Raw genomic sequence first — 13,956 nt, 5'->3', positions numbered from 1 at the left:
CTAAGTGTTCCCCGCTTCAAGCCAGTAGAAGAAGACTTTCTCATCACTTCAGAAAGGATACTGATTTCATTGTCCCTCTGCTGTAGAATATCTCGTAGCTTTTTATATTCTTCCTCTTTTAATGGTTCTTGACTGTTTTGATCTTTGATTTCAGAGGAGGCTATGCTTGTTCCATGGATCTTCTTGTCATTCAATAGTTTCTGAAAGATGAAACAAGAGCTTAGCGTCCATACCTCAACTCCAAATGTCTTTGTTTCTTTGATTCTTTTCGCCTTTACCAATGCCTTGCACACATCAGGCGTGTGTGTCCTCCTCTGACTCCCTGACTTGCACTGCAATTGCCTTTGCTTGAATGTGTCTTTCTCCCCCTCCTGCCTGTCTTCTTTCTGTCCTGCTTCCTCATTCCCCTCCCCCTTACCTTATCTCTGCTTCCCTAAACCAGGGAATTCCTGCTCAAACATTATCTCCTCTTGAACACTTTCCCTTTCTCCATAACCCCATACCGCTAATTCACACTTTCTAAAAAACCACTTATCATGTATTCTAATTATTCTTTACATATTTGTCTTCTCCGTGACTTACTCATTCAAGTTTGCCTTCCCTACGCCTGGTCCAGAGCCGACTCACAACAAACGTCTGTTATCTTAATGAAGTATGCCAAATTACAAGTCAGGCAGAAGTGGAGGTTAACGATATTGCCGCTGTGTCATCATGAAAGGAAAACCTAAGGCTGAAGCTGCTGCAGAAAAATGAAGGACACAATTCTTTTGCTATAGCTTCAAAATAAGTAGGTTTTGAACACGGAACTATTCTGTGTAGAAGGTAGAGATTCCTGGCAAAAGCTTTAGAAGCCCATGGTCTGAGCTTACTCATTGGGAAGTAAGATACAACCTCTGAAGAAATTCAGTGATCCTCTCAGCATTGATTCGAAGATCACACTGTTCTAGACATGGGAAGCTAGGTCCTAAACATTTCAAGAGCTGGTCAACTAGGAAAGCTTTATTACAGTTTGAACATGGCAGACAATGGCTTCTACTAGTGGAAATGTTTAAATTTACCTTTAAATAATGGAAACAGTGATGAATTTTACGCATATCAGCGCCAACCTCTAGTTTACTCTCTGGATCCTGGTCTTCCAAAAAGGACGTTATTCGCTTTTCCAGCCTAAAAAAATACATAATGTATGAGAATCAACTATGACCTCGAAACTTTAGAAATTCTAATGGCATTACTTTGATGGTTAACATTTGAATTACAGGATATTGTTCTCACTTCCTTATGAAAATATGGTTATCTGATTTGACTATAAACATTAAGGGGGAGGAAAGAAATTGACAAAGTGAAATCTGGAAATGATGCAATTATTTGACTAATTTCCAATGACTTTGCACATGCAGCTTTCAATACAAGAATCATTTGATTTCTACAAAATATGCGTTCTAGCCAAGCTGACTTTCTATGTATGCCCCTGTGCCTAGCTGCAACATTAATACAGAGAGTAATGAATACGTTTTTGTGTTTTTTTAAAAATTAGTTTCATTAAAAATTCATGCTACTCACACTATTTACAATAGCCAGGTCATGGAAGCAACCTAAATGCCCATTGACAGATGAATGGATAAAGAAGATGTGGTACATATATACAATGGAATATTACTCAGCCATACAAAGGAATGAAATTGGGTCGTTTGTAGAGACGTGGATGGACCTTGAGACTGTCATACAGAGTGAAGTAAGTCAGAAAGAGTAAAACAAATATCGTATATTAATGCATATATGTGGAACCTAGAAAAATGATACAGATGAACCGGTCTGCAGGGTAGAAAGAGACACAGATGTAGAGAACAAACGTATGGACACCAAGGGAGGAAAGAGGTGGGGTTGTGTGTGTGTGATGAATTGGGAGATGGGGACTGACATATATACACTAATATGTATAAAATAGATAACTAATAAGAATTTGCTGTATAAAAAATAAATAAAATAAAATTCAAAAAAAAATTCATGCTACTCAGCCTGAGCTGGGACCTCAGTGATGCTCCAAACCCTTTTAATCATTCCTGCTTGACATACAGTGTTCACAGTGGCTCTTCCAAATCCTTCCACAGCCTGAAGCCCGCCACTACTCTTTCACTCTCCATCAATAATGCAGCTTCTCACTAGACTGAGAAAGTCAAAGCCGTTCAAGGGGGCTCCTTCGGCTTCCTTTTCCTTCACCTCCCAGGGTCTCTGTCTTACTACTCAGGCCCTCTTCCTTCTTTTAAATATTTTGGGTACTATCCTTCCTCCTTCTCATGGCCAACCTCTCCCCTAGGCTCTCTTCAGGCTCCTATCAGGGTTGCCTGATTAATTCCCTCCTTATCACCTCTCCATGCTGACTCTTTCCCCTCTGCTTACAATGATTTTCATGCTTTTCCTATTCTAAAACAAAGAAAAATAGAAAATAAACACCTGCCTTTGGAGGGACCATCCACCCCTTCATGAAGTCCTGGTTTAGTTAGTGGCATCACGTGTGCTTATACTGTCTACATGGCATTCTAGGGTCTGCACAACACCTTGGCTCCTCTATTAGTTTATGAGCACAATGGGGCAATTCTTTCTTTTTTTCTTATTAAAGTATACTTGATGTACAATATTGTTTGTTACAGGTATACAATATAGTGATTCACAATTTTTAAAGGTTATGCTCCATTTATAGTTATTATAAAATATTGGCTATATTCCCTGTGTCGTACAATATATCCTTGTAGCTTATTTTATACAGAATAGTTTGTACCTCTTTTTTTTTTTTTTTTTTTTTTTGCGGTACGCGGGCCTCTCACTGTTGTGGCCTCTCCCATTGCAGAGCACAGGTTCCAGACGCGCAGGCTCAGTGGCCATGGCTCACGGGCCCAGCCGCTCTGCGGCATGTGGGATCTTCCCAGACCGGGGCATGAACCCGTATCCTCTGCATCGGCAGGCGGACTCTCAGGGAAGAGAGTCTTCCTTGCGCCACCAGGGAAGCCCAGTTTGTACCTCTTAATCCCCTAGCCCTATGATTCCCATCCCCGCTTCCCTTTCCCCACTGGTAACCACTAGTTTGTTCTCTGTATATGTGAATCTGTTTCTTTTTTGTTATATTCACTGGTTGGTTGCATTGTTTAGATTTCACATATAAGTGGTATCATAAAGTATTTGTCTTTTTGTGAGTGCATATATATGTGCTAATATGTTTATTCAGGCTATTTTTATCAAGTTATCTAGGAGGAAAGATTTTTAAAAATAATGTAGATTAAATAATACATATTTCTTTTCCAATAACCCTAAAGAATGGAGAAAAGGTAAAAAAATCTGATTCCCCAAAACTTTGTTATCACTTGTGTTCTTGTTTCGAAGGAGGTGAGGCATTTTGATGGCTGGGATATTCAGTTTTTGTTTTTGTTTTTTTTATTTTTTAACATCTTTATTGGAGTATAATTGCTTTACAACGTTGTGTTAGTTTCTGCTGTATAACAAAGTGAATCAGCTATATGCATACATATATCCCCATATCCCTCCCTCTTGTGTCTCCTTCCCACCCTCCCTATCCCACCCCTTTAGGTGGTCACAAAGCACCGAGCTGATCTCCCTGTGCTATGCAGCTGCTTCCCACTAGCTATCTATTTTACATTTGGTAGTGTATATATGTCAATGCTACTCTCTCACTTCGTCCTAGCTTACCCTTCCCCCTCCCCGTGTCCTCAAGTATATTCTCTACATATGCGTCTTTATTCCTGTCCTACCCCTAGGTTCATCAGAACCTTTTTTTTTTTTTTTTTAGGTTCCATATATATGTGTTAGCATATGGTATTTGTTTTTCTCTTTCTGACTTACTTCACTCTGTATGACAGACTCTAGGTCCATCCACCTCACTACAAATAACTCAATTTCCTTTCTTTTTATGGTTAATATTCCATTGTATATATGTGCCACATCTTTAGACATTCATTTGTTGATGGACACTTAGGTTGCTTCCATGTCCTGGCTATTGTAAACAGTGCTACAATGAACATTGTGGTACATGTCTCTCTCTCCCTTTTTTTTTTTTTTTTTACATACAGCAGGTTCTTATTAGTTATCTATTTTATACATATTACTGCATATATGTCAATCCCAATCTCCCAATTCATCCCACCCCCACTCCCACCCCCGCTTCCCCCACTTGGTGTCCATACGTTAGTTATCTACATCTGTGTCTCTATTTCTGCCTTGCAAAGCAGTTCATCTATACCATTTTTCTAGATTCCACATATATGCATTAATATACAATATTTGTTTTTCTCTTTCTAACTTACTTCACTCTGTATGACAGTCTCTAGGTCCATCCATGTCTCTACAAATGACCCAATTTCATTCCTTTCTTTGGCTGAGTAATATTCCATTGTATATATGTACCACATCTTCTTTATCCATTCATTTGTCAATGGGCATTTAGGTTGCTTCCATGACCTGGCTATTGTAAATAGAGCTGCAATGAACATTGTGGTACATGACTCTTTTTGAATTATGGTTTTCTCAGGGTATATGCCCAGTAGTGGGATTGCTGGGTTGTACAGTAGTTCTATTTGTAGTTTTTTAAGGAACCTCCATACTGTTCTCCATAGTGGCTGTATCAATTTACATTCCCATCAACAGTGCAAGAGGGTTCCCTTTTCTCCACACCCTCCCCAGCATTTATTGTTTGTAGATTTTTGATGGTGGCCATTCTGACCGGTGTGAGGTGATACCTCATTGTGGTTTTGATTTGCATTTCGCTAATGTTTAGTGATGTTGAGCTTCCTTTTATGTGTTTGTTGGCAATCTGTATATCTTCTTTGGAGAAATGTCTATTTAGGCCTTCTGCCCATTTTTGGATTGGTATGGAAACACAAAAGACCCTGAATAGCCAAAGCAATCTTGAGAAAGAAAAACAGAGCTGGAGGAATCAGGCTCCTGGACTTCAGACTATACTACAAAGCTACAGTAATCAAGACAGTATGGTATTGGCACAAAAATAGAAATATAGATGAATGGCACAGGATAGAAAGCCCAGAGATAAACCCACGCACATATGGTCACCTTATCTTTGACAAAAGAGGCAAGAATATACAATGGAGAAAAGACAGCCTCTTTAATAAGTGGTGCTGGGAAAACTGGACAGCTACATGTAAAAGAATGAAATCAGAACACTCCCTAACACCATACACAAAAATAAACTCAAAATGGATTAAAGACCTAAATGTAAGGTCAGATACTATCAAACTCTTAGAGGAAAACATAGGCAGAACACTCTATGACATACATCACAGCAAGATCCTTTTTGACCCACCTCCCAGAGAAATGGAAATGAAAACAAAAATAAACACATGGGACCTAATGAAATTTCAAAGCTTTTGCACAGCAAAGGAAACCATAAGCAAGATGAAAAGACAACCCTCAGAATGGGAGAAAATCTTTGCAAATGAAGCAACTGACAAAGGATTAATCTCCAAAATATACAAGCAGCTCACGCAGGTCAATATCATGGGGCAATTCTTAACTCTTATTCCTCCGTGTGTTCCCTCTCCCCCACCCTGTATCTAGGGCATCAATATAGAATCAATGGAAATGATTCCCTCTATGTGGGGATAAGACTCTTGATAAGGAAGGTGTAAGAATGGCAATCAGTATCTATTATGCTAACCATCGTCGTACAGCAGAAGTCTATCTCCCTCACATTGTTTTGAAAATATCTGCACACCTTCAGCATCAGTTTAAATGGCACACATTTTCTTTTCACTATTATTAGCAGCCCACTCAAATAAGACGTAACGATTCCCTTCACACAGCAGCTTTAGATTTAATTCTTATCTCTTCCTACAAACTGTGACACGTGACAGCTGATGCTTCCAAGTATGAGACAATTTGTATCGTAATTTTTAAGGAGCTTCTTCAGGTGGAGGGATACTTATTTGCATTATTTGCAATGTTTCCTTCTAAAATAGGGTTTCAAACCATGGGACACGCAGAGAGATTAGTTTCTGATACAAAAATTTTTTATGTTTTTTTAAAACATTTTTTTAAAAATGTAAAGTATTGTAAAAATAGATGTTTATGAAAAGAATTCCAAACAACACAGATGTGAATACATTAAAAAGTAAACACTCCCCTCCCCGCCTCCATTCTCATCTTCTTTATTCTCAATACTTTGGATAATCCATTATTAACAGTTGAAATATGTTCCTCTAACTCTTAACGAAGCAGATACTTATATTCTTACATACATTTGTAGACTTTGTTTGTTTATACAAAAATGAGATCACACTTTGAATAGAGTTCTGTATCATTATTTTTCTAAACAATTTACCACCAATAATATTCCACGTCAGTACATATATAATAGAACTATTTCAATTTAAAATATATATATATATATTTAATTTATTTTCTTTATTTCTTGGCTGCATCGGGTCTTAGTTGTGGCACATGGGATCTTCGTTGCAGCAAGTGGGATCTTTTTGTTACAGTGCACGGTCTCTTTGTTGCGGCACTTGGGCTTCTCTCTAGTTGTGGTGTGCAGGTGTTCTCTCTCTGGTTGTGGCGCTAGGGCTCCAGAGTGCGTGGGCTCTGCAGTTTGTGGCATGCAGGCTCTCTCGCTGAGGCGCATGAGCTCAGTAGCTGCGGCACATGGACTTAGTTGCCCTGCAGCATGTGGGATCTTAGTTCCCCAATCAGGGATCGAACTGGCATGCCCTGCATTGAAAGGAGGTGGGTTCTTTACCACTGGACCACCAGGGATGCCCCAGAACTATTTTATTTTTTAATGGCTATATAGTATTCCACAGTATGGGTGTCCTGAGCCTCTCATGATGGACATTGAGGCAACATATTCATAGTTGCTACTTTCCTCTGTCACCCATGAGGAAGCCTGGATGTACAGTTGTCAATTAATGAAGCTTCAAAAAATTGTAATGTGTATCTATTTGTATTTTCCCTGAATACTTAACAAAAATTCTGGAACTTTGAAAATTACCACTAGTTCTAGGATATACCCATTCTCTGGAGTAAAAGCATTTTTTGGTTTCCAGTGTCCCTAACATGTCAAACAGCGAATACTAGGTTAGAAGCAATGGTTAATCAATTCTTCCGTCTGGCTTTTTCTTTAGAAAATTATTTCTCCTGTATAGTTTGATCATAAAGTAAATATTTTAGGAAACGCCCCATGAAGCAGGGCTGAAGTGGACTCCTAGTTCACGAGAAAGCATTGTAAGACACAGGCCCGCTGATTAGCTGAGTGACCACTCACAGATCACTCAATCTCACTGGACTTTGGCTGTTCCATCAAGACTCTTGTCCTGCACAATAATAGTGTTGGATACAAGGAGGACCAGGGACGTAATCCAAAGAAATGGTGAAGAAGTTCTGCCTAAATGAAAGAACTGTATTGCTTTACCCATTCTGAGACTCGACTAGTCTGATATAAAACTAAGAATGAAAATCAGGTCTTTTGACGGGCAATTTTTTTCTCAGTGCTTGAGACAACAGAGCCTCTTTAGATAAGAGAAAAATGCCTGGTCTTTCTTTCATACATTAAATGATTTATTGTTGAATTAATTTTCTTATCAACCAAGGAGTTGGTCTAATAATTAAAGTACAGAAAAATGCCTAATTCAGATGTTTCCGATGTACTCCTCTCACAGTTAAGAGTGAACAATTGACCCCAAATTCCCCGCCTTTTCCTACCTCCCAGAATAGTTCCCAAGTTCATACCTAATCACTGCTCCCACTGAGGGGTCTCCCAGCTGCCAGAACTCTGCTGGTCAGTGAAGAACTGTTTGCAGAAAAGGGTCTCCAAGGAGGTCAAGTGAGTACAATAAAGTCTGTTCTTTATGAGAAGCCCAAGTAAACAAGAAACTTTACTTATTCTCTAGTTTTTCCAGGAGAAAAGAAGTAAAAGAATCCTACTGAAGAAGTAAAAATAAGCCATTCAGTTCTAGTTCATATGGACAAGAAAGATGGTAGATAATCTACATGTGTCTGAACACATAACTTGACTGGTAGGTGTTTGGTGACTATACCTATTTCCACCAAATTGACTGCTGATGAGCTGGCTCTGACAACCTGTAGCCTAGTTCAGCAATTCCACTGAACTATAAATTTTGATGCGTGACCACACCATAAGAATTGACCATAATTCCTAACATGTGCCTTCCCCCCTCAAGACCAGCATACTCCTCCCTTTTTGTTCCCAATATTTCTTGCCAAAGAAATGAAATTTTGTCTGTAGCCATATTTTTGTGGAAATTTAGGTTTAGTAGTGTGAATAAAAAGGGAAAGCAAGTTACTTGTTGTTAACAATAGCTAATATTACTTGGGCAAGCAGTAAGTGCTAGCTACTAGTCTGTACCACTTGAATACATCATTTCCTTAATTTGCACAACAACTAGATGAGCTAAGTACTATTATTGTCCTTATATCATAGACGAAGGAACTGAAGTACAGAGGGGTTATATATCTTGCCCAAGGTCATACAGCTAGCAAACAGCAGAGCTGGGATTCAAAATTGGGGAGGCTGACTTCAGAGTCCAAAGTTTAAGCACTATGCTTACCATACTGTAGCAAAGTTACTAAATTTATTTGAACATCATGCTGGGCAATGCATTTCTAAAAGGGAATGCCATACCTTCTAGAATTCTTTGAGGAGGTAAATAGTTGTCTATTCAAGAGGGAAATAACTGGGTAGCAGTTGCTTGGATCTTAATAAGGCCACTGATCAGCATGATTTATAACAGCAAAAGAAGTAGGAAAAGAATCAGAATGTCCCACGTTAGGAAATTAAATAAATTATGGCCTAGTTATGTACATAGTTAAGCAACTGTTTAAAATGGTGGTGAAGAGGTATACTTACTGACATTAAAATATTCATGACATATTATGATAGGTTAATAATGAATCCCTTTACAAGGATTCTGCAAGTACCCTGCAACACATCCAAAAAGACAGAAGACAAGAGACAAGAAAGGAAGGAAGGAAGGAAGCAAAATCCTGAGATTTTTGCCCCGTTGCCTTTGGCTCAAGAACGTTTATTATCTCCTTGTGAGAATAGAGACTAGTGATCCAAGCTAAACTTGTTCTTCTGCAATATTTTTATGACTATGTTATCTTCAACTGTTTGTTAAATGAAGTTCATTGTTTATACACTGAGCATGATTATGACGTTCTCACTATTCTAAAATAATCTTTGTTTGTAAAAAAAAAATTATTAACATGCTCCTGTCAGCATTAGCATATCAAAATGGGCTAGAAACTATATCTCTATGTCACTGGTTGTGGGAAAGCTGGGAGAAAAGAGGAACGGGCATTAGTAAGAGGAGCATACCTAAACTGGGGTATTGAAACCCTGGCTGGTTCTAAACCCCTGGGACAGCTATGGGAGGTGAGCCCCAGGGAATAACTGGGGGACGAGGGTAGCAGAAGTGTCCTACAACACAGTATTCCAGGGAATTTATGAAAAACAGTGTTATGGAGTGCAAAACACCAGGACCTTGTCCTCTGATACTGAGCTGGAAAGAGTGAGGTGGATAAAAGATACCCCACTTGGTGGGTCAGGGCTGTTTGGAGGTAGAATCATGGAAATGCCTGGTATCCCTGCACTGATGGTTCATCTGGCTTCTCACTGGTTCTGAGAGAGGAATAGGAGGTTCATTCTAAAGGGCTAGAAACGAGCGCTGATTGAAAAACTTAACTAGTACTAATTATACCAACAAGTATCAAAATCTGCCCTACCTCTACCAGTCATTTTGCCACTAAGCATTGCACCAGCAAGGATAGGCTGTCTCTGACAGCCTAAGCAATGGGGTTGCTGACAAACTAAAGTTACATATCAACATAAGCAAAGATATTTTTTAAAAAGCTGGAAAGCAATGATAAAGATAGAAGGAAACCTGGTAACTCTTAACTTCTAGGAATATAACTAAATAGGAAGAATGAGATAATAGTTATACAATTAAAAATATTGATCACTGTAGGTAAAGAAGGTGGCTGAACAATTAGGTTGAATGATCTCAACTGTCAATTAATTAATCAGCTTCTGTGGGTCACAAATTTCTCATCTGTAAAAATGTGCCAAATAATATCATCTCTAAACTCTTTAAGCTCTATGAAATAAGGTAATACAAGGAACAAAGAGAGGGTATTTATTGTCTGGCCCATTAATGCCTTGCTATTCTTAGTGTGAAAAATAATAGGCCAACCTCAGATGCATCACCTGGGAGCCTTGCAGAAATGTAGAATCGCAGGCCCCATCCTAGACCTGCTGAATCTGCACTTAAACAACATTCCCGGGTGATTCGTGTGTGCACTAATGTTTAAGAAGCATTACAACAAGGCAACTTGTTGTTGAACTTTGAGTCATGTATATATACACAGTTTTTGGCCCTGGAAACCAAAAAAAGAAGTAACTTGAAACGTTAAATGAATGAGTAACAACATCCCTTGATGGTCAACTATGTCCTGGCTACTGTGCTAGCAACCTTACATGTTTTCTTATTTAAGTGGGAAAAGAATTAAACAGAATATTATAGTCTGGTTCTCTTTATAACTGGCTTCCCCTAGTTATTTTATTATTACTTTTATTGAACATCCATTACATGTCAGGCACTCTCACATGTATTGTTATTTATCTGTACCATAAACCTAAAAATTATTTTCCCTCTTTCATAGATGAGGACAGAAGCACTCATAGAAACAAAGTAACTTGCATACTGTTACAAGTTAGGAAACTGAAACACTGTGATTTAAAAACTGGTCTTTTGAATCAGGAACCCTCAGGAACCCTCACTCTTTCCACACATATCACAAAGCCTCTCAATCAAGTCAGAAAAATGTCTTCCATTTGCCATAATCCCTAATATACTAAATTTGTGTTTTCAATTCAGAACTTCCCTACAGACTTTTAAAAAATATGGGCTTCCCTGGTGGCAGTGGCTGGGAGTCCGCCTGCCGATGCAGGGGATACGGGTTCGTGCCCCAGTCCGGGAGGATCCCGCGTGCCGCGGAGCGGCTGGGCCCGTGAGCCATGGCCGCCGAGCCTGTGCGTCCGGAGCCTGTGCTCCACAATGGGAGAGGCCACAACGGTGGGAGGCCCGCGTACCGCAAAAAAAAAAAAAAGTAAAGATGCAAACAACAAGGGCAATGAGATCATCAAATAAACGTTGTGTCTTGCATTTCAAAGAAAATAATGTTTAACAAGATGCAACAGTGGGGGCTCTTGAGACCCAATGGTGGGGGGTGAAGGAAAGCCTTATTTTGACGTTACTAACATGACAAGCTTCTTTTATAGGGTATGGCCCTTTAAAACATACAGTGTTGGAAAAGCACATAATTTATAAAAGGAAAGTTCAGATAAGAACAATAAATTCACAATTTATGGTTAACTACAATCCACAGGACATGAAAAACTGAAGGCTGAGATTGTGCCAACAGGACTACAACCAAAGGAAACTATACAAATATTTTTCGGGGTCATTAGTTTCATGTTTGTTTTTTGTTAGATTCTGCTGAAAGAACTATTCCCAATTGGTTTAAAGGTGGTTACTTCAAGATCTTTTTTTTTCTTTTAGAATTCTCTGGTCTATGACAAGTATTATATACATTTATATGATCCCCAAGCCCTAACCAGTAAGTGAAAGACATGGACCCTCATGTGCAAGGAACTGAGTTCACTGTCAGCCACTTTGTTGGAATGAGCTCTTTTTAATAGCAGTAGGGGCCAGGAAGTTCCTGGTTTGGGTGATACAGAGGAAATTCCTATACAGAGTTTACTGTCAACATTTCTCTTAGTAACACATATTCCCTTTACCTCCGCCAAGCAGTTATATGGCGCCTCAAAGGCAGAGCTGCACAACTGCTTGATACTTTCAGTGTTTTGAAATAGCAAACACAAAACATCCAAATCAAAACCCAGACTGGTGTGCCTCTTTAACAGTGAAGATATAGCTTATTTATAGGAAAATACATTCCTGGCCATGTACTTCAGTTTATGGAATTTAAAAACACTATTTTAAAATAATTTTTAAGTAAAATAAAATAACTTTAAAGACACTAAAAAAAACTTTTAAAAATGCAATGATGAAGGCTTTTGAAAAGTTATAAAAATTGATTTTGTCAATTCATATTTTCATGTATCCAATTTATTAAAGGCATATATATATATATCTTGATATGACCAAACGTTTTAACTTCAGTAGATACAGAAAGGTTCAGTGGTTTAGAAGAAATGTAAATAAGAGATTAAAATAATATAATCAATCCCTAGCTATTAAAAACTGCCTCTTTAACTTCTACATGTATTCTTTTTTTGAATTTTTTATTTTATTTACTTTTTTATACAGCAGGTTCTTATTAGTCATCAATTTCATATGCATCAGGGGATACATGTCAATCCCAATCATCCAATTCATCACACCACCATCCCCACCCCCCCACGGCTTTCCCCCCTTGGTGTCCATACGTTTGTTCTCTTACATCTGTGTCTCAACTTCTGCCCTGCAAACCGGTTCATCTGTACCATTTCTCTAGGTTCCACATACATACATTAATATATGATATTTGTTTTTCTCTTTCTGACTTACGTCACTCTGTATGGCAGTCTCTAGCTCTATCTACGTCTCAACAAATGACCCAATTTTGTTCCTTTTTATGCCTGAGTAATATTCCATTGTATATATGTACCACAGCTTCTTTATCCATTCGTCTGTCGATGGGCATTTAGGTTGCTTCCATGACCTGGCTATTGTAAATAGTGCTGCAATGAACATTGGGGTGCATGAGTCTTTTTGAATTATGGTTTTCTCTGGGTATATGCCCAGTAGTGGGATTGCTGGATCATATGGTAGTTCTATTTGTAGTTTTTTAAGGAACCTCCATACTGTTCTCCATAGTGGCTGTATCAATTTACATTCCCACCAACAGTGCAAGAGGGTTCCCTTTTCTCCACACCCTCTCCAGCATTTGTTGTTTGTAGATTTTCTGATGATGCCCATTCTAACTGGTGTGAGGTGATACATCATTGTAGTTTTGATTTGCATTTCCTTAATAATTATTGATGCTGAGCAGCTTTTCATGTGCTTCTTGGCCATCTTTGGAGATGTCTTCTTTGGAGAAATGTCTATTTAGGTCTTCTGCCCATTTTTGAATTGGGGTGTTTGTTTCTTTAATATTAAGTTTCATAAGCTGTTTATATATTTTGGAGATTAATCCTTTGTCCATTGATTCATTTGCAAATATTTTCTGCCATTCTAAGGGTTGTCTTTTCGTCTTGTTTATGCTTTCCTTTGCTGTGCAAAAGCTTTGAAGTTTCATTAGGTCCCATTTGTTTATGTTTGTTTTTATTTCCAGTACTCTAGGAGGTGGATTGAAAAATATCTTGCTGTGATTTATGTCAAAGAGTGTTCTTCCTATGTTCCCCTCTAAGAGTTTTATAGTGTCCGGTCTTACATTTAGGTCTGGAATTCATTTTGTTTATTTTTGTGCATGGTGTTATAGAGTGTTCTGATTTCATTCTTTTACATGTAGCTGTCCAGTTTTCCCAGCACCACTTATTGAAGAGACTGTCTTTTCTCCAATGTATATCCTTGCCTCCTGTGTCATAGTCTAGTTAACCACAGGTGTGTGGGCTTATTTCTGAGCTTTCTATCTTGTTCCATTGATCGATGTTTCTGTTTTTGTGCCAGTACCATATTGTCTTGATTACTGTAGCTTCGTAGTATAGTCTGAAGTCAGGGAGTCTGATTCCTACAGCTCCATTTTTTCCCCTCAAGTTTGCTTTGGCTATTCAGGGTCTTTTGTGTCTCCATACAAATTTTAAGATTTTTTGTTCTAGTTCCATAAAAAATGCCATTGATAATTTGATACGGATTGCACTGAATCTGTAGATTGCTTTGGGTAGTATAGTCATTTTCACAATATTGATTCTTCCAA

General features: G+C 38.4%; 1 protein-coding gene across 1 annotated transcript in view; it reads right to left on the bottom strand.

Annotated features, from left to right (window-relative positions):
* Window positions 1-13,956, bottom strand: part of KIF6 (kinesin family member 6) — a 377,832-nt gene that overhangs the window by 181,422 nt on the left and 182,454 nt on the right. Inside the window, exons 11-12 of the mRNA XM_029243281.1 lie at window positions 1,059-1,164; window positions 62-200 (exon numbers count right to left, since the gene is read on the bottom strand). Coding sequence (XP_029099114.1) covers window positions 62-200; window positions 1,059-1,164 — 245 coding nt within the window. The remainder of the gene's footprint in view (window positions 1-61; window positions 201-1,058; window positions 1,165-13,956) is intronic.

The sequence above is a fragment of the Monodon monoceros genome, unplaced genomic scaffold (assembly GCF_005190385.1).
Source record: "Monodon monoceros isolate NGI ecotype Baffin Bay Population unplaced genomic scaffold, NGI_Narwhal_1 Super_Scaffold_3, whole genome shotgun sequence".
Lineage (NCBI taxonomy): Eukaryota > Metazoa > Chordata > Mammalia > Artiodactyla > Monodontidae > Monodon > Monodon monoceros.
The sequence above is the reverse complement of the archived record's forward strand: the minus strand, read 5'-3'. Positions and strand labels throughout refer to the sequence as shown.